Raw genomic sequence first — 12,349 nt, 5'->3', positions numbered from 1 at the left:
CTTTTTTGCTCTTCATCTCTGCGATCAGCACTCAGTTCGCAGCTGCCTGTCTTCGCTTTGCTGTCCACGTCGTCTTTCGGGGCTGCTGAGGACTCAGTCTGGCCGGCCGATATGGCTCGACTCGAGCGGAGTGATAGTTTCTTAAAATATAGCACAGACACTTGAATGCAGCTAAAATCAGGTTGTGTGGAAGGTTCTGATCTGGATGGTGTTACTGGTGGAGGTGAGGCGGCGTTTTTATGCCGGTATATGCACATCTGCGAGGAGAAAGGGCTTGCATGCATCAGCCACTGACCCATCGAGCGTCGAGGTTCTATCTCCCCGTCGTCGCCGTCGCCGTGGCTGGCAGTGGCAATGGATTGCGCACTACGCATCCAACCACGCAGACACTAAATAAATACGCGGCTGATGCATGCTGATTGCAATTCGGGTGGAGAAAACGGGCAAGTTTGAGGGAAGTGCTGCGAGCTCCACCGCCACCTGCCTGTTTTTCAAGGCGCGTTTCTCGACCCCGCACTGGTGGGCTGGGGCAGCCGACGGGGGTGATTCGGTTCGAAATTGTGAAATTGGCGGTGGATTTCGATGTGATGAGATCATACTTACGGATGGAGATGAGATGTGCGCTTGTCCCTCGTCTCGGCACGCACAAGGGGCAATTGAACTGCCCTCTTCCGGGTTGCGCTTCGATGCTTCAGTTCGTTCGCTTCAACGCTCGACAGCCTGTCTCGAAATAGGCTCGCCACATCTCGTATATATTATACCGTTCCCCGCCATGCCCCCGACGCCCCTTCCCCCCTCCCCCGAGCCTTCGTCTCTCCATCTGCATCTCCTATCCCTCCCTTTCATTCATCCATGGCTACCCTCTCGATACCCCTTGCTTCCCTGCCTACACCGGAACATTCCGACGTCGAGGACGCTCTGAGCTCGGATATACGCGAGCTCGACTTCAAGAAGTCCCTCGCAGGCCTGCGGATCGCAGAAGACACCCACATCAGCGACGCTTTTTGCTATGAAAGGCAACTCGGCGACAACGAGCTTTCGTACTACCTTCCATCTCGGGCCACCGGGGTGAATGACATGTATGTCTCACCAAACCACGTCCTCAGTTGCCCCCATGTCTCACTCCTTTTTACTTCCGTGTAAACCCCTATACCGTAGGTACCTCCACATAGGCTTTAAGGCTCCGGAACGCCTTTGTCGCAAGGCTCGTGTTCGCGCCGTGTGGGCTATCATGCGTGCGCGCCACCCCCTCCTGGCTTCGAAGGTGAACATGCATGATTACGATGATGTCAGGTTCTGGTGCGTCGTTGTTCCGTCCGGTCGCTCTTAACCCTGTTCTGTCTAGTCTGACGAACCCCCGATGTGTTGTAAAACAGCTTCACACCGCCCACATCACCCGAGAATGCTCTTGTCGAGGCCGAGCGTGAGCTCGATTACCGCGTGCAGTCGAAAGATGGTGCGTTCCTGATTCATTTGGGCTGAGTTGCTTTGTCTTCGCCTTGGGACGGAGAAAAATGTCCGTGGTCTGACCTTTTCTCCTCTCGCACCGTCCCTTTCTTTCTTTAGAGTTGATCGATGGGTACCTCAACGGCCCGCGTACGCTCTCGAACGACCGTCTTTCATACCTCATCATCTCTCGCACCCCCTCGGCGGAGGAACCGATCCCGACTCCTCCAGTCACGCCCTCTCTATCCTCCGAGTTTACGGCGGAGTCTGTGCAGCCGCGATGGACGGAACGGGCTGTCGATTTTGAGTTTATGCTTTGCGCGGCTCATTTCATTGGGGACGGCATGGCGCTCCATGCGACCGCGAACGATTTCTTTGGGCTGTTGGGGAGCGAGAAGTCGAATGAGGAGCTGGAAGCGCTCGCGGCGGGAGAGTGGAAGAAGAGGTGGGAACAGCGTGTGGAGGGTCCCGTGAGTGTTCAATTTCGTGTTTTATCCTCCCATGCTCGAACTTTAATTTTATTGTGCTCGATGTACGTGGCGCTTGCTGACTTCGAACCTTCACCCTGAGCAGGCCCTACCGCGTAATTCTGAGAAATGCTTCCCCGAGCAGGGTAGGCTGCGACGTGCGGTTGGACAGGTCGGTTTCCAGCAGAACCAGGGGAAGCAGATTGTGCGTCCTTGTTCCTGTTCCTGCTCATTATCTTTGGGGTGGAGTACTGACCATATGTTTCGATAATCTAGGGTGGTCAATCCTTCCCTCGCCAATCCGGACAGACGCGGCATACGGTCGTGCCTACCGTTCCTTTCGATGAGGAGATCACGAAGAAGATGCTGAAGAAGTGCAAGGCGAACGGGGTATCCATCGCTAGTGCGCTCTTTGCGATCTGTAATATCGCTTGGGCGCGGATGAGCCCCCGCGAGAAGCAGGAGCTGCCGATGTGAGTACTCGGATGCTCCCTTCTTTCTTTTCATTTTATTTAGGCTCAACAAATTGTTTCCTCGGTGGAATGTCAGGATGATGTACGCCGCGCTCAATGTCCGCCCGTATTTCGACCCCAAGTCCTTGAACGACTCGTTCTGGTTCTTGGCTGTCGGCTACTTCAATGTCATCCTCCCCAACTTCATACCCTCCTCCTGCGACGCGACGAAGACGTTCTGGCTTCGCGCGCGGGCGGCGAAGGAACAGAGTTCGCGAGCTGCGAAGAGTCCTATGGTCGTGTCGCACAATACGGAGATCTCGTCGAATCGTGGGAAGCAAGCGAGGGTATGGGCGAAGGAGGACGACGAGAAGGAGAAGGGGACGTGGGTCGCTCCGGCTCCGAAGCCCATGGATTCGAATGCTGCTCCTGTTGCACCCCGCGCTCCGTCTGCGGCGTTGATTGGGCTGTCGCTGCTGGGCAACCTTGACGGGATATACAAGCATGCGACGTTCCCGGACTTTAAGCTGCATACCCTCACTACGGGCTCGAGGCAGAGAAATGGGGGCATGTTGATGTTTGGGTATACGTTCGCGGGGAAGTTGTTTGTTAGTCTTGGATATGACCAGAACGGGTTCGAGAGGGAGACGGTGGATACGTTTTGGAGTGGGGTGTTGAGTGGGATTACGGAGTTCTTGATTTGAGTTTCACGATGAGGATGATGGACTTTAGATGACTATTATCAGACATTATTAGTTCTTGTTTTACTGGTTGCATCTACGTACGCTTACTTTTTTGGTTTCATGTTGGACTGTGATTTTTTTTTCTTGGACTTTGTTGGACTCGTTCACGTTTATAGTCGCTCTCGCTTCGCTGTCATACCTACGGCTAGACTCATTTGTAACGCTCTGAAACATGTACCTACACCTCACATACCAGTCAAATAAACATTTTCCGTGTACTTGCGTTGTACTTGGAAGATGATGGCGAAACCTCCCAGTGGCGCGCCACACTACTAATTGCCGATCGCGACGCGACGCGTCAATCACGTGGCCCCCCTTCAAGCACCTCGCCTTTCCGCTTTCGAGGCACCAGTGACCACAATTTCTAGCTCTGAGAACGAGTTGCTGGATTCGACGAACTGCTCAAAGGGGACGCTCTCTGGCCATAAAAGGATGTTCACGACCTTCTCTACGAACCCGAGCACACCCATCCCGACGAACGCACGCGTCGCTGCGAAACCTATGTATCGTACGCCTACGACTGCTACGACGCCGTTGCCTCAGGCTCGAGCGCAGGTTCAGGCTGCACCGGTGCAGATGGCTTCTGCAGCAGCGGTGGCTGTTTCAAATCCATTGACGAATACTACGGATGATTATGAACGTACGCTTGCCATTTTTCTTGGTTTTCTTATGAAAATGACAGGCTGACTAGGTGTACTGCTGACTTGACAGGATGGTACACCGAACAGACGACCAGTAATCGTATGGTCCTGGCCCTCCGCTCAGGCATACATACCGAAGTCTCCTGGGCCCTCGACCGTTTCTGTCGCCTATGCTGCAACGACCGATGGTTCCTGCGCACTCTCCCCAACACGATCGACGCCCTCTTCGAATGGCCAGAATGGTACATCTCAAACTGCGCCAGCCCCTCCTCCACATCCACCCTCTCCGCCCTCTTCTCCATCTCGCCCGACGAAGAACGCAAACGCAAATTCGGTCTCGAAGCGATGTTCATCATGCGCAACGCCGCCGTCGGAAACGAGACGAACGCGCGCGATCTCGCGGCGCACAAGCAGACTCGTCCGCTATTGCTTTCTGCGCTGTATAATGTACACCCGGACGCGTCGGACGCGAATACGGAGTTCTTGATCCACGCTCTGGAGTTTCTGCAGTGCGTCGCTCCTTCATTCACTCTACCATCGCCTTCAGCACCGAAAGAGACGAACCCCATCCCCGCGCTGGTGCAGATCGTCGGGAACACGACGAATAGGACGATCATCATCGCCGCATTGAGCGCACTCAACGCTCTGCTCGCAGAGCCTTCTGCAGGTCCGCACGTGAAGGCGGATTCGCCAGCTTTGACGGCGGCGGTACGATACCTCGCCCTGCTCACGGACAAGCAGCTCTTCGACGCGGCCGTGAATTATCTGTATACGCATCTATCGCATCCGCCGATGGCGAAGGCGTTCTTGTTGCATAGGGATATGCCGAGCACGCTCAAGTTGCTGGTGTGTCAGATTATTGCGGAGCAGGTGGAGGATCAGGTGAGGGTGGATGTGGGCGGGAAGGTGCATACGGCGCCGGCGCATGTTGTGGCGACGAGGACGTATGAGCTTACGAAGGAGGAGTTGGACGGGTTGGCGTCGATGCCGGAGCCGGAGCGGTGTTATGAGTGGTGGGTTTTCTCATAATAATCTTTCTGGTCGTGCTATTCCGTTGCTCATTTGTGCTTGCATATCTCTGTCGTGTTGTAGGATGCGAAGAATGTTCCTCTTCGACCCAAAAAAGGAGGTGACGCAAGTCGAACTATGGACTCTATACAGGGATAGCTTCCTCCCATACCAAGACCGCCACCAACTGCTCGTCGCCTCAGAAGTGATCAGGAACGTCAACTTCGTCTTTCCACTCGCACAAGCCATGGTCATCGAGACGACCAAGCCCTCGAGATTCATCGTCAGTGGCGTCGGTCGTCGACAAGTCGATAACCCAAACGAACGATTCAGGTGTCATTGGAATCGGTCGCAGTGCCAGGTCGCACCATGGAGTTCTGCCGGTGAACTTTATGATCATGTTTTGGAGCACATCAACGGGAGTGGCGAGGGCCAGGAGCAGGAGCAACAAACAGAGACAGAGGGACAATGCCAATGGGCGACATGCTCTCAGGGTGCATTACCAAAAACACGACTCCGAGCACACGTCCTCACGCATCTCCCAAAAGCACAACCGGACGCAAAACATCCCGAGCAGGGTAACACAATCACATTACCCTCAGAAGACGATCCATACCCCACTCCCGATCCAACGACACGTAAACCCCCACCACCTCGATCCGCCATCCTTTCCTACCCCGTCCCCCTCATCGACCCGCCCTCGAGCGCATTAACTTCACTGCTATGCATTCGGATATTATTCCGCACGGCGTTCGCGACGGTCGAGGCTGCTCCGCGCGTCGATGGGAATCATTTTGGGTTTCCGGGGGTCGTGGAGGAGGAGGAACTTGGGGAGGAGGACGAGGCGGAGGTTGTGGCGATGGAGGAAGAGGAAGAGGAGGGCGCGAGGAAGGGGAAGAAGGCGTTTGTGGGCGTCAGGAGGTTGTTGGAGCAGGTGAGGATTAAGGAGGAGACGTTGATGGGGTGGATTGAGGAGATGGTGCAGGCTTCGCTGTAGGGTGGCTTGGTGTGTCGTATATTTCCGTGTGTATATTCTTGTGTTTGTGATCGCTACTCTCAACTAGGCCACGCGCACAGTGGATTATGGCTGCTAATGCGTATGTCACAGTGCTGATGATATTGTCTTGCCCGAACTGCTGGTGTTTGGGTTCAGGGCGAATTTGTCGCTTCCATGGCCGCCGGTCGATCCTGCTATGTATAACTCCATTTTATCTCGAGGTCTGGGTCGACCAATAACTTACTCGCGTACAAGATTCGAGATCCAGGATTGACAGCGGTATCTCAATCTCTCGTGTCTCAACGTTCAAAGGCTCAAACGCCGACGTCGATCATCTCCCCGCGGCGTCTCGAAAAAAGCCCGTTTGGTCCAGAGACCCGTTTGAGTCGCTCTTGTGCCTTAATCAAGTATTGGTCTTGTCCTGCCAACATGCCAGCATGCCAGCGACCGGGGACTGGCTTTGAATGAACAAGATACATAGGTTTGAGTACGACATTGTGATACCCGGCGCATGTCGGAGCAGTCTGAGACCGTGACTCGGGCTACTGTGGTGTGCATTTGGACTGTCTTTGTGCCTATGTCCTCGAAATTTTGAATCGTTGGGGGGCACCGAGGTCCTGGAGGATCGTGGTGTGGTTGTCCTTTTAGGAACCGCCCGTTTCAAGACGTACCTTTGTCTTATGCCAGACAACTGTACTGTGATGGAAAATGATATATTGCGCGGATTACTGGGATACATGTGTGAGACTACCACTGCTCCCGCCAACGAGTCGCCACCCAGCCACGAACGCCACACTACCACTGAACCTTCGAATTCAGTCCCTGTCCACCATGGTATTAAACTACCATCGTCCAATGATCGACGACTCGAGCTCTTTATGGCACACGACGCTTCGTGCGAGCATGAGGTCATGAGGTATAATATCTTTCTCACCCCTCAAATCTAATCAGATTTAACCACCCCCATATAACCTTCAAAGCAGGACAATCTAGAGGAGATAAGTCGTCATGTTGACATCGATGGATAACACCTGAGTGTCGACGGCAGTACGTTTCGCCTGCACTGCTTCACTGCTAACTTCAGTGCAATTGTGGACTCGGATGACTTCAACGAACTCAAAATATACGAGCAAGCCGTCTGCTGTTAGCCAGTAAGTCCGATTGGACGCGTCTCGTGTACACAAAGGCGTTCCGAGGCGGGTGCCCATAGGGATACACAGTTGTGATCCTAGGACGTCCGACCTCTCGAGCTTCTAGTTTCTCCGAGATGACGTTGCTGGTATATAGCTAGGGAACGAGGCAGGACGTGGTGATACGTCTCTTTCCTTCCAGGTCGACGCGAGATACAGTTACAGGACACCAAGCACAAGCCGAGACAGGTATCGTTAGATATGGCCACAGTTGTTTTGAAGAGAACAGGGCAGAAGGTGCGTGAGGATCGTACGAAGGGATGATAGTGTTTGCTGATACGTGGTGTTTACTACGCGTAGATGCCATTGATCGGGTGAGTTATCATGCCCTCAGCTAGAGGTGTAGAGTTACTGACCGGTGCACCATCCACAGGTTTGGGCTCTGGAAGGTCTGACTTTTCAAACACACTACAGAAGATGATATTGAATGAAACGTGCACATCAGGTCACGAAGAGTGACTGCGCAGATGTAAGTCGCTAATATTAGAGTTACAGTCCATGCTGAATTTTGTTATGTGCAGACCGTCTACAATGCGATCAAGGCCGGCTATCGCCTTCTCGACGGCGCTGGTGACTATGGAAATGAGGTAGAAGCTGGGGAAGGTGTACGCAGGGCGCTGAAAGACGGGATTGTTAAACGTGAAGAACTTTGTGAGTTGACGGTCCTGTTGAATCCGAACCGGCAAGCTAAAGCTCTCTCGATAAGTCATTACCTCAAAGGTGCGTAGAAGAGTCATTGTTGAAGGCATGCCATTGTGACGCAATTGTTTTCGCAGCTCTGGGTCACCTTCCACGCCTACGAACACGTCAGTGAAATGCATTGGTTTTATGGCGGGTAAGCGACTTACGGTGGCTCGCAATTCTCATTGACTAGGCCAAAGCCTCAGCGAAGAGGCAGCTTGGGTTGTGGGGTATCGATTACTTCGACCTTTACTTGGTTCACTTCCCCATTTGCTTGAAATACGTCGACCCGGAACACCGATACCCGCCGGGGTGGTTTGGTGACGATGGAAAGGCTCATCTGCGTGAGTCGCCACTGCGCATGCTTCCGACGAACCTGTCATTGACGGATACGGTCACAAAGAGAACACACCTTTTTCGGAGACCTGGAAGGCCATGGAGGAGCTGGTTGACGAGGGGAAGACAAAGAATATCGGCGTCAGGTATGCAAGTATGCACTTCCGGCGTTGACTACGATTGCTACTGACCCGAAAGTGTATATGAAGTAACATGGGAGGAAGCCTGCTTCTAGACCTACTGCGCTATGCTCGCTACGAGCCTCAAGTGCTCCAGATAGAGCTGCACCCGTATCTGACCCAGGATGCGATGGTCAAGCTGGCCAAGCAGCTTGGCATAGCAATTACGGGGTACTCCTCGTTCGGTCCGCAGAGTTATGTCGAGTTGGGAATAGACAAGGGACACAAGAGTCTGATGGAGCAGGATTATGTGGTGAAGGCAGCGCGGGCACACAACACAAGTAAGCCAGTTTACCGCAAATGTTGTTGCGGTCTGGAGTGCACAGGTATGGCTGCTAATAATCTGGAGCAGGCCCGGCACAAATCCTGCTCCGATGGGCCACGCAGAGGGGGATTGCGGTAATCCCAAAGAGCAATTCTTTGGAGCGTATCGTGCATAACTTGGGTAGCAACGACTTTAACTTGACTGATGAGGAATTGAAGGAAATTACTTCGTTGAACATTGACCTGAGGGTGAGTACTTCGGAATAGGACTCCTTACCTCTGGCAGCAAGAAATATTGATGACTCACTTTACAGTTGAATGACCCGGCCGAGATCGACCCTCGCCTTGCTATTTTTGCGTAGATCAGCGGGAGAACGACCTTTTGTACTCGGCGAAAGACGAGTGCGAGTGCCGTGTACGCGCGTCCAGCCAGGGGGCACAGTAATATTGTGTATGCAGAACGTTAGCGGAACCGAGGACGTGGCTGTGTATTTGGGGACGTGGAGGCGCAGTGATCGGAGTTTAAAATCGTGGGGGTATATAGAGATGAGCTCAGAGTGTACCTTCTTTCGTTACCTACCAGACATCATGTCCACACCCACCCACTTCAAACTCGCAAAGTCAGATAGTCTCACTCGTCGTGTCTCCTTCGCTGCATTCCCCTCCTGGGACGAGCTTGCTGCACGCATTCAGGCGCTCTATCATATCGAAGACCCTGCGGTCTCGTACATCGACTCTGATGGAGACGCCATCGTCCTTTCCTCAGACGAGGAACTCCGCGACTTCTACCAGTCGAGCGAACTAGGACAGGTAGTCAAATTTACCGTCGTCGACCTCAGCGATGTTCGCACTCTGGATAGCAGCAGTTCAGGCAAGCCTCTTCCCGCTACTCCCTTCGATTCTTCCCTTCGGAATCCATTCTCCGGTGGGCAACTACCCATGCCATTTCTCTTTGAAGTCGAAGACGATTGGCAACGTCTTGGAATGGGCGGCACCTTCGAGTCTACTCCCATCGAGCCGAATTCCGACAGTCCCCATGCATTCGTCGAGGTGATTCCCAGCGACACCGAGCGAGCCAGTGTATTATCCGGTAGCGACAATCGGACCGTATCGGACCAACAGACGCCCACCCTTCCTCCTGTCGACAAGGGTAAAGCGAAGGCTACGAGCTCCAGCGACGATGCATCGACGGTATCAGTCTTGAATGATGATGCGCCGGACAAGCCACCCGTCCATATTCAGATTCATCGCCTTCGCAACTTCCATTCTGGCACCTTTGGTCCCACATCCTCTACAGACAAAGCTTTCCCTAACATTCCTCCCGCACCAGCTTCCCCCGAGGCAGATGCCACCGTGCTCGAGGATAAGACTGGCACTCGGTCTTCCGCCTCCCTTTCCCTCGACGAGGCTCCTGCCCAGCCGGAGTCCACCACTGATGATCCTCCCCTACCCGAGGTTGGACCTGCCCCTGGAGCAGCATCGCTCTACAACGACATCGCGCAGCTCCTCAATTCGCTTTCAACTGCCGTCTCCAGCCATCCCGAACTGTCCGAAGGTATTCGTAACGTCGTGCGCAATGCCACTAACGGCGCTTACTGGGAGGGAGGCCGCCAGTCTGTCGCCCATGTCGTGGAGGACCTTCGCCGCGCGGCACAGGAAGCTCGAGAGTCGGCCCCCAGTTCGGAAGATTTGCACCGCAGGGCGGAGGAGGAGGCCGGCAGAAGAGTTGCGGACGCGATCGGCAGTGTTTTCAGAGCTTTCGGTGAGGCGACCAGGAGCACGAGCAGTGACGATGCACCGCCATTTCCTCCATCTCCTAGGCCAGAAAGTCGTGATCACCACCAACCTCCTCCTTTCCCCCCTCTTTTTGTCCCCCAGATGACATTCCCACATGCTCGAGGGGGCGGATTCGCTCGTCGTGGTCGTGGTGGTCCGTTTAGTCCTTTCCATCATCATGGACATTTCCCCCATATTCCCTCACCCGACGCACATTTTCCTCCTCCGCCCCCGCCCGGTCAGTGGTTCCCGAGGGATCCGTTCGGTGGTCGTCAATCTCCGCCGCCGCCGCCGCCACCACCTCCGGGGCCACCTCATGCCCCACCTCCAGGGTCTCCCGCCTCTCGAAGCTCCATGCCGCCCCCTCCACCCCCTCCGGATTTTGGTATGCCACCGCCACCGCCTCCTGGTCCCCATGGTCCTCCCCCTCCTCCCCCTAGCGGTTCCTTCCCACCTCCACCTCAGCCTCCTCACGGCAGGTTCCACCATGGGCGTGGTCACCCTCGCCATTCTTTCGGACATTACGTCCCGGGGCCGCCACCTCCCCCGCCTGGACATGCTCCTCCCTTCTACAATGACTATGTCTCACCTGCGTGGAGCCAGTTCCGGACATTCCAGAGGCAGTCGACCGATGCCTCTACGCCGGCGGAGACCCCCACGGTGGAGACTACGGCAGGCGAGCAGCGCGAAGTCTCGTATTACGCCGCGTCGTCCAGATCTACACGGCCTCGAGCTGAAGATCTGAAGGCTTCTTTGGAGACAGCAAAGCAGAATTATAAGAGGGAGAAGCAAAGGTATCGTGCTGAACGTCAGGCGAGGCGTCGTGAGCGTGAGCGCGCGAATGAATCCTTTGAAAGGTAAGAGCTTTCACTTTGTGCCAAATATACCTCATTGTTGATTTTGCTGCTCTCCTTTCATCTAGCTCTGCCACTGAAAGCGGAAATGATCATGCTCCGGAGGCTCCTGAGGCGACTGCTCCTCCGCCTCCGGAGGTTCCGCTGACCTCCATGCCTGAGACCCAGATCATTAGTAACGCCCATGGGTCCTTCCCCCAGCTCGAGATGTTCAATGTTATGCGTAGCCCGGGTCACCCTCGCAGGCACCATACTATCGCGGGACATGGCATGCGCTACCGTGAGCGCCAGGCAGAAGCTCCTTCTAACGAGGTCAACGTCGAGGCGGAAATTATTCAGAGGTTGGGCAACGTATGTAATCAGCTATAGCCTCCTTTATGCATCGATATTGACTGGTCGCATTACTTTGTAGATGGGCTTCAGCGAGCGCGAGTACCCGACCTTGCCGAATGTGGTGAGTTCGTGCTTGAAGACGAATGACGTGACGAAGATGTCGAAGAGCGACCAGGATGATGTCGTCAGCTTGGTGGTCGACGAGCTTCTTACGATGCCGCCGTCCACGCCTAAGGCCTCTGGTTCTGAATTGTCCACTGATTAGGCGCGAAGTGTTTGAGCTCTTTCCTGTTTCTCCCGTTGTGGGGCTGGTTGTATGAGTAGCGCAGTATATGCTTTCATCTCACTCTATCTTTGTCTCCTGACTTTCGAGGTAGGTATCGTTTCATATTCTGGTATTTATCTTCTTGTTTGTTTTCGTTTTTGAGGACTGTTGGCGATTGTCGTTGAGACGATCAATGAGAGTTCGTCTTCTTGTCTATGCTCTTCCTTTATTCTGCAATACGAAAAAGAAACAAAAGCTTGAGTCACCTTGTAACATGTATGTATCATAATTGTTAGGAATATACGTTGGACTGGTACGAACGACACAACACTGTCGCAAAGTGGTGCACTTTGATTGTGCAGTCTGAGTGTGTTACAGCTTCTTTCTTATTACGCCATGGTGAGGCAGAAAGGTGGCCTAACAATGTTCTGAAAGTTCATCTGGGCCTCGATGACAGAAAGATATGCGGTTCGTGGTTCGTGGTTCGTTGTCATAACAAGTATGTAGTAGATGTTGAGAATGAATAAGAAAGAGTATCCAGAAGAAGTTTGGGTCATATTCGTTCTGTGCACGAACTATCGTTGACGGCATCGCCGTAAATGCGTTCGATGTGACACTTTGGTATACGTACGTGGATCGGCCAGGCTCGACCAAGACGCGTGCTTCCGCCGTGTAAGTGGGGTTCGACTGCCAAACGAGCGATCTGGGTAAGTTCAT

The 12,349-nt window shown here is 53.9% G+C and overlaps 4 protein-coding genes across 4 annotated transcripts; all 4 read left to right on the top strand.

Moving 5' to 3' along the window:
• Positions 1 to 852: 852 nt before the first annotated feature.
• On the top strand, positions 853 to 3,069 carry STEHIDRAFT_45960 (uncharacterized protein; the record flags this gene model as incomplete). Its single annotated transcript, XM_007297889.1, has 7 exons — positions 853 to 1,079; positions 1,159 to 1,299; positions 1,377 to 1,456; positions 1,678 to 1,916; positions 2,020 to 2,118; positions 2,190 to 2,386; positions 2,463 to 3,069. The coding sequence occupies 7 exons, from the start codon at positions 853 to 855 to the stop codon at positions 3,067 to 3,069; spliced, it is 1,590 nt and encodes a 529-aa protein (XP_007297951.1).
• Positions 3,070 to 3,684: 615 nt separating this feature from the next.
• Positions 3,685 to 5,754, top strand: STEHIDRAFT_48215 (uncharacterized protein; the record flags this gene model as incomplete). Its single annotated transcript, XM_007298041.1, has 3 exons — positions 3,685 to 3,748; positions 3,820 to 4,762; positions 4,842 to 5,754. The coding sequence occupies 3 exons, from the start codon at positions 3,685 to 3,687 to the stop codon at positions 5,752 to 5,754; spliced, it is 1,920 nt and encodes a 639-aa protein (XP_007298103.1).
• Positions 5,755 to 7,110: 1,356 nt separating this feature from the next.
• On the top strand, positions 7,111 to 8,996 carry STEHIDRAFT_117277 (Aldo/keto reductase). The gene is made up of 12 exons (XM_007298666.1): positions 7,111 to 7,181; positions 7,245 to 7,258; positions 7,318 to 7,333; positions 7,390 to 7,413; positions 7,466 to 7,595; positions 7,651 to 7,664; positions 7,721 to 7,750; positions 7,819 to 7,969; positions 8,029 to 8,107; positions 8,171 to 8,421; positions 8,493 to 8,653; positions 8,719 to 8,996. Exons 1-12 carry the CDS (start codon positions 7,146 to 7,148, stop codon positions 8,764 to 8,766), a joined length of 954 nt encoding a protein of 317 aa, XP_007298728.1. The 5' UTR covers positions 7,111 to 7,145; the 3' UTR covers positions 8,767 to 8,996.
• On the top strand, positions 8,993 to 11,968 carry STEHIDRAFT_164541 (uncharacterized protein; the record flags this gene model as incomplete). Its single annotated transcript, XM_007298665.1, has 3 exons — positions 8,993 to 11,037; positions 11,103 to 11,385; positions 11,447 to 11,968. The coding sequence occupies 3 exons, from the start codon at positions 8,993 to 8,995 to the stop codon at positions 11,630 to 11,632; spliced, it is 2,514 nt and encodes an 837-aa protein (XP_007298727.1). The 3' UTR covers positions 11,633 to 11,968.
• Positions 11,969 to 12,349: the final 381 nt, after the last annotated feature.

The sequence above is a fragment of the Stereum hirsutum genome, assembly GCF_000264905.1.
Source record: "Stereum hirsutum FP-91666 SS1 unplaced genomic scaffold STEHIscaffold_1, whole genome shotgun sequence".
Lineage (NCBI taxonomy): Eukaryota > Fungi > Basidiomycota > Agaricomycetes > Russulales > Stereaceae > Stereum > Stereum hirsutum.
This window is presented reverse-complemented; position numbering and strand designations above follow the sequence as displayed.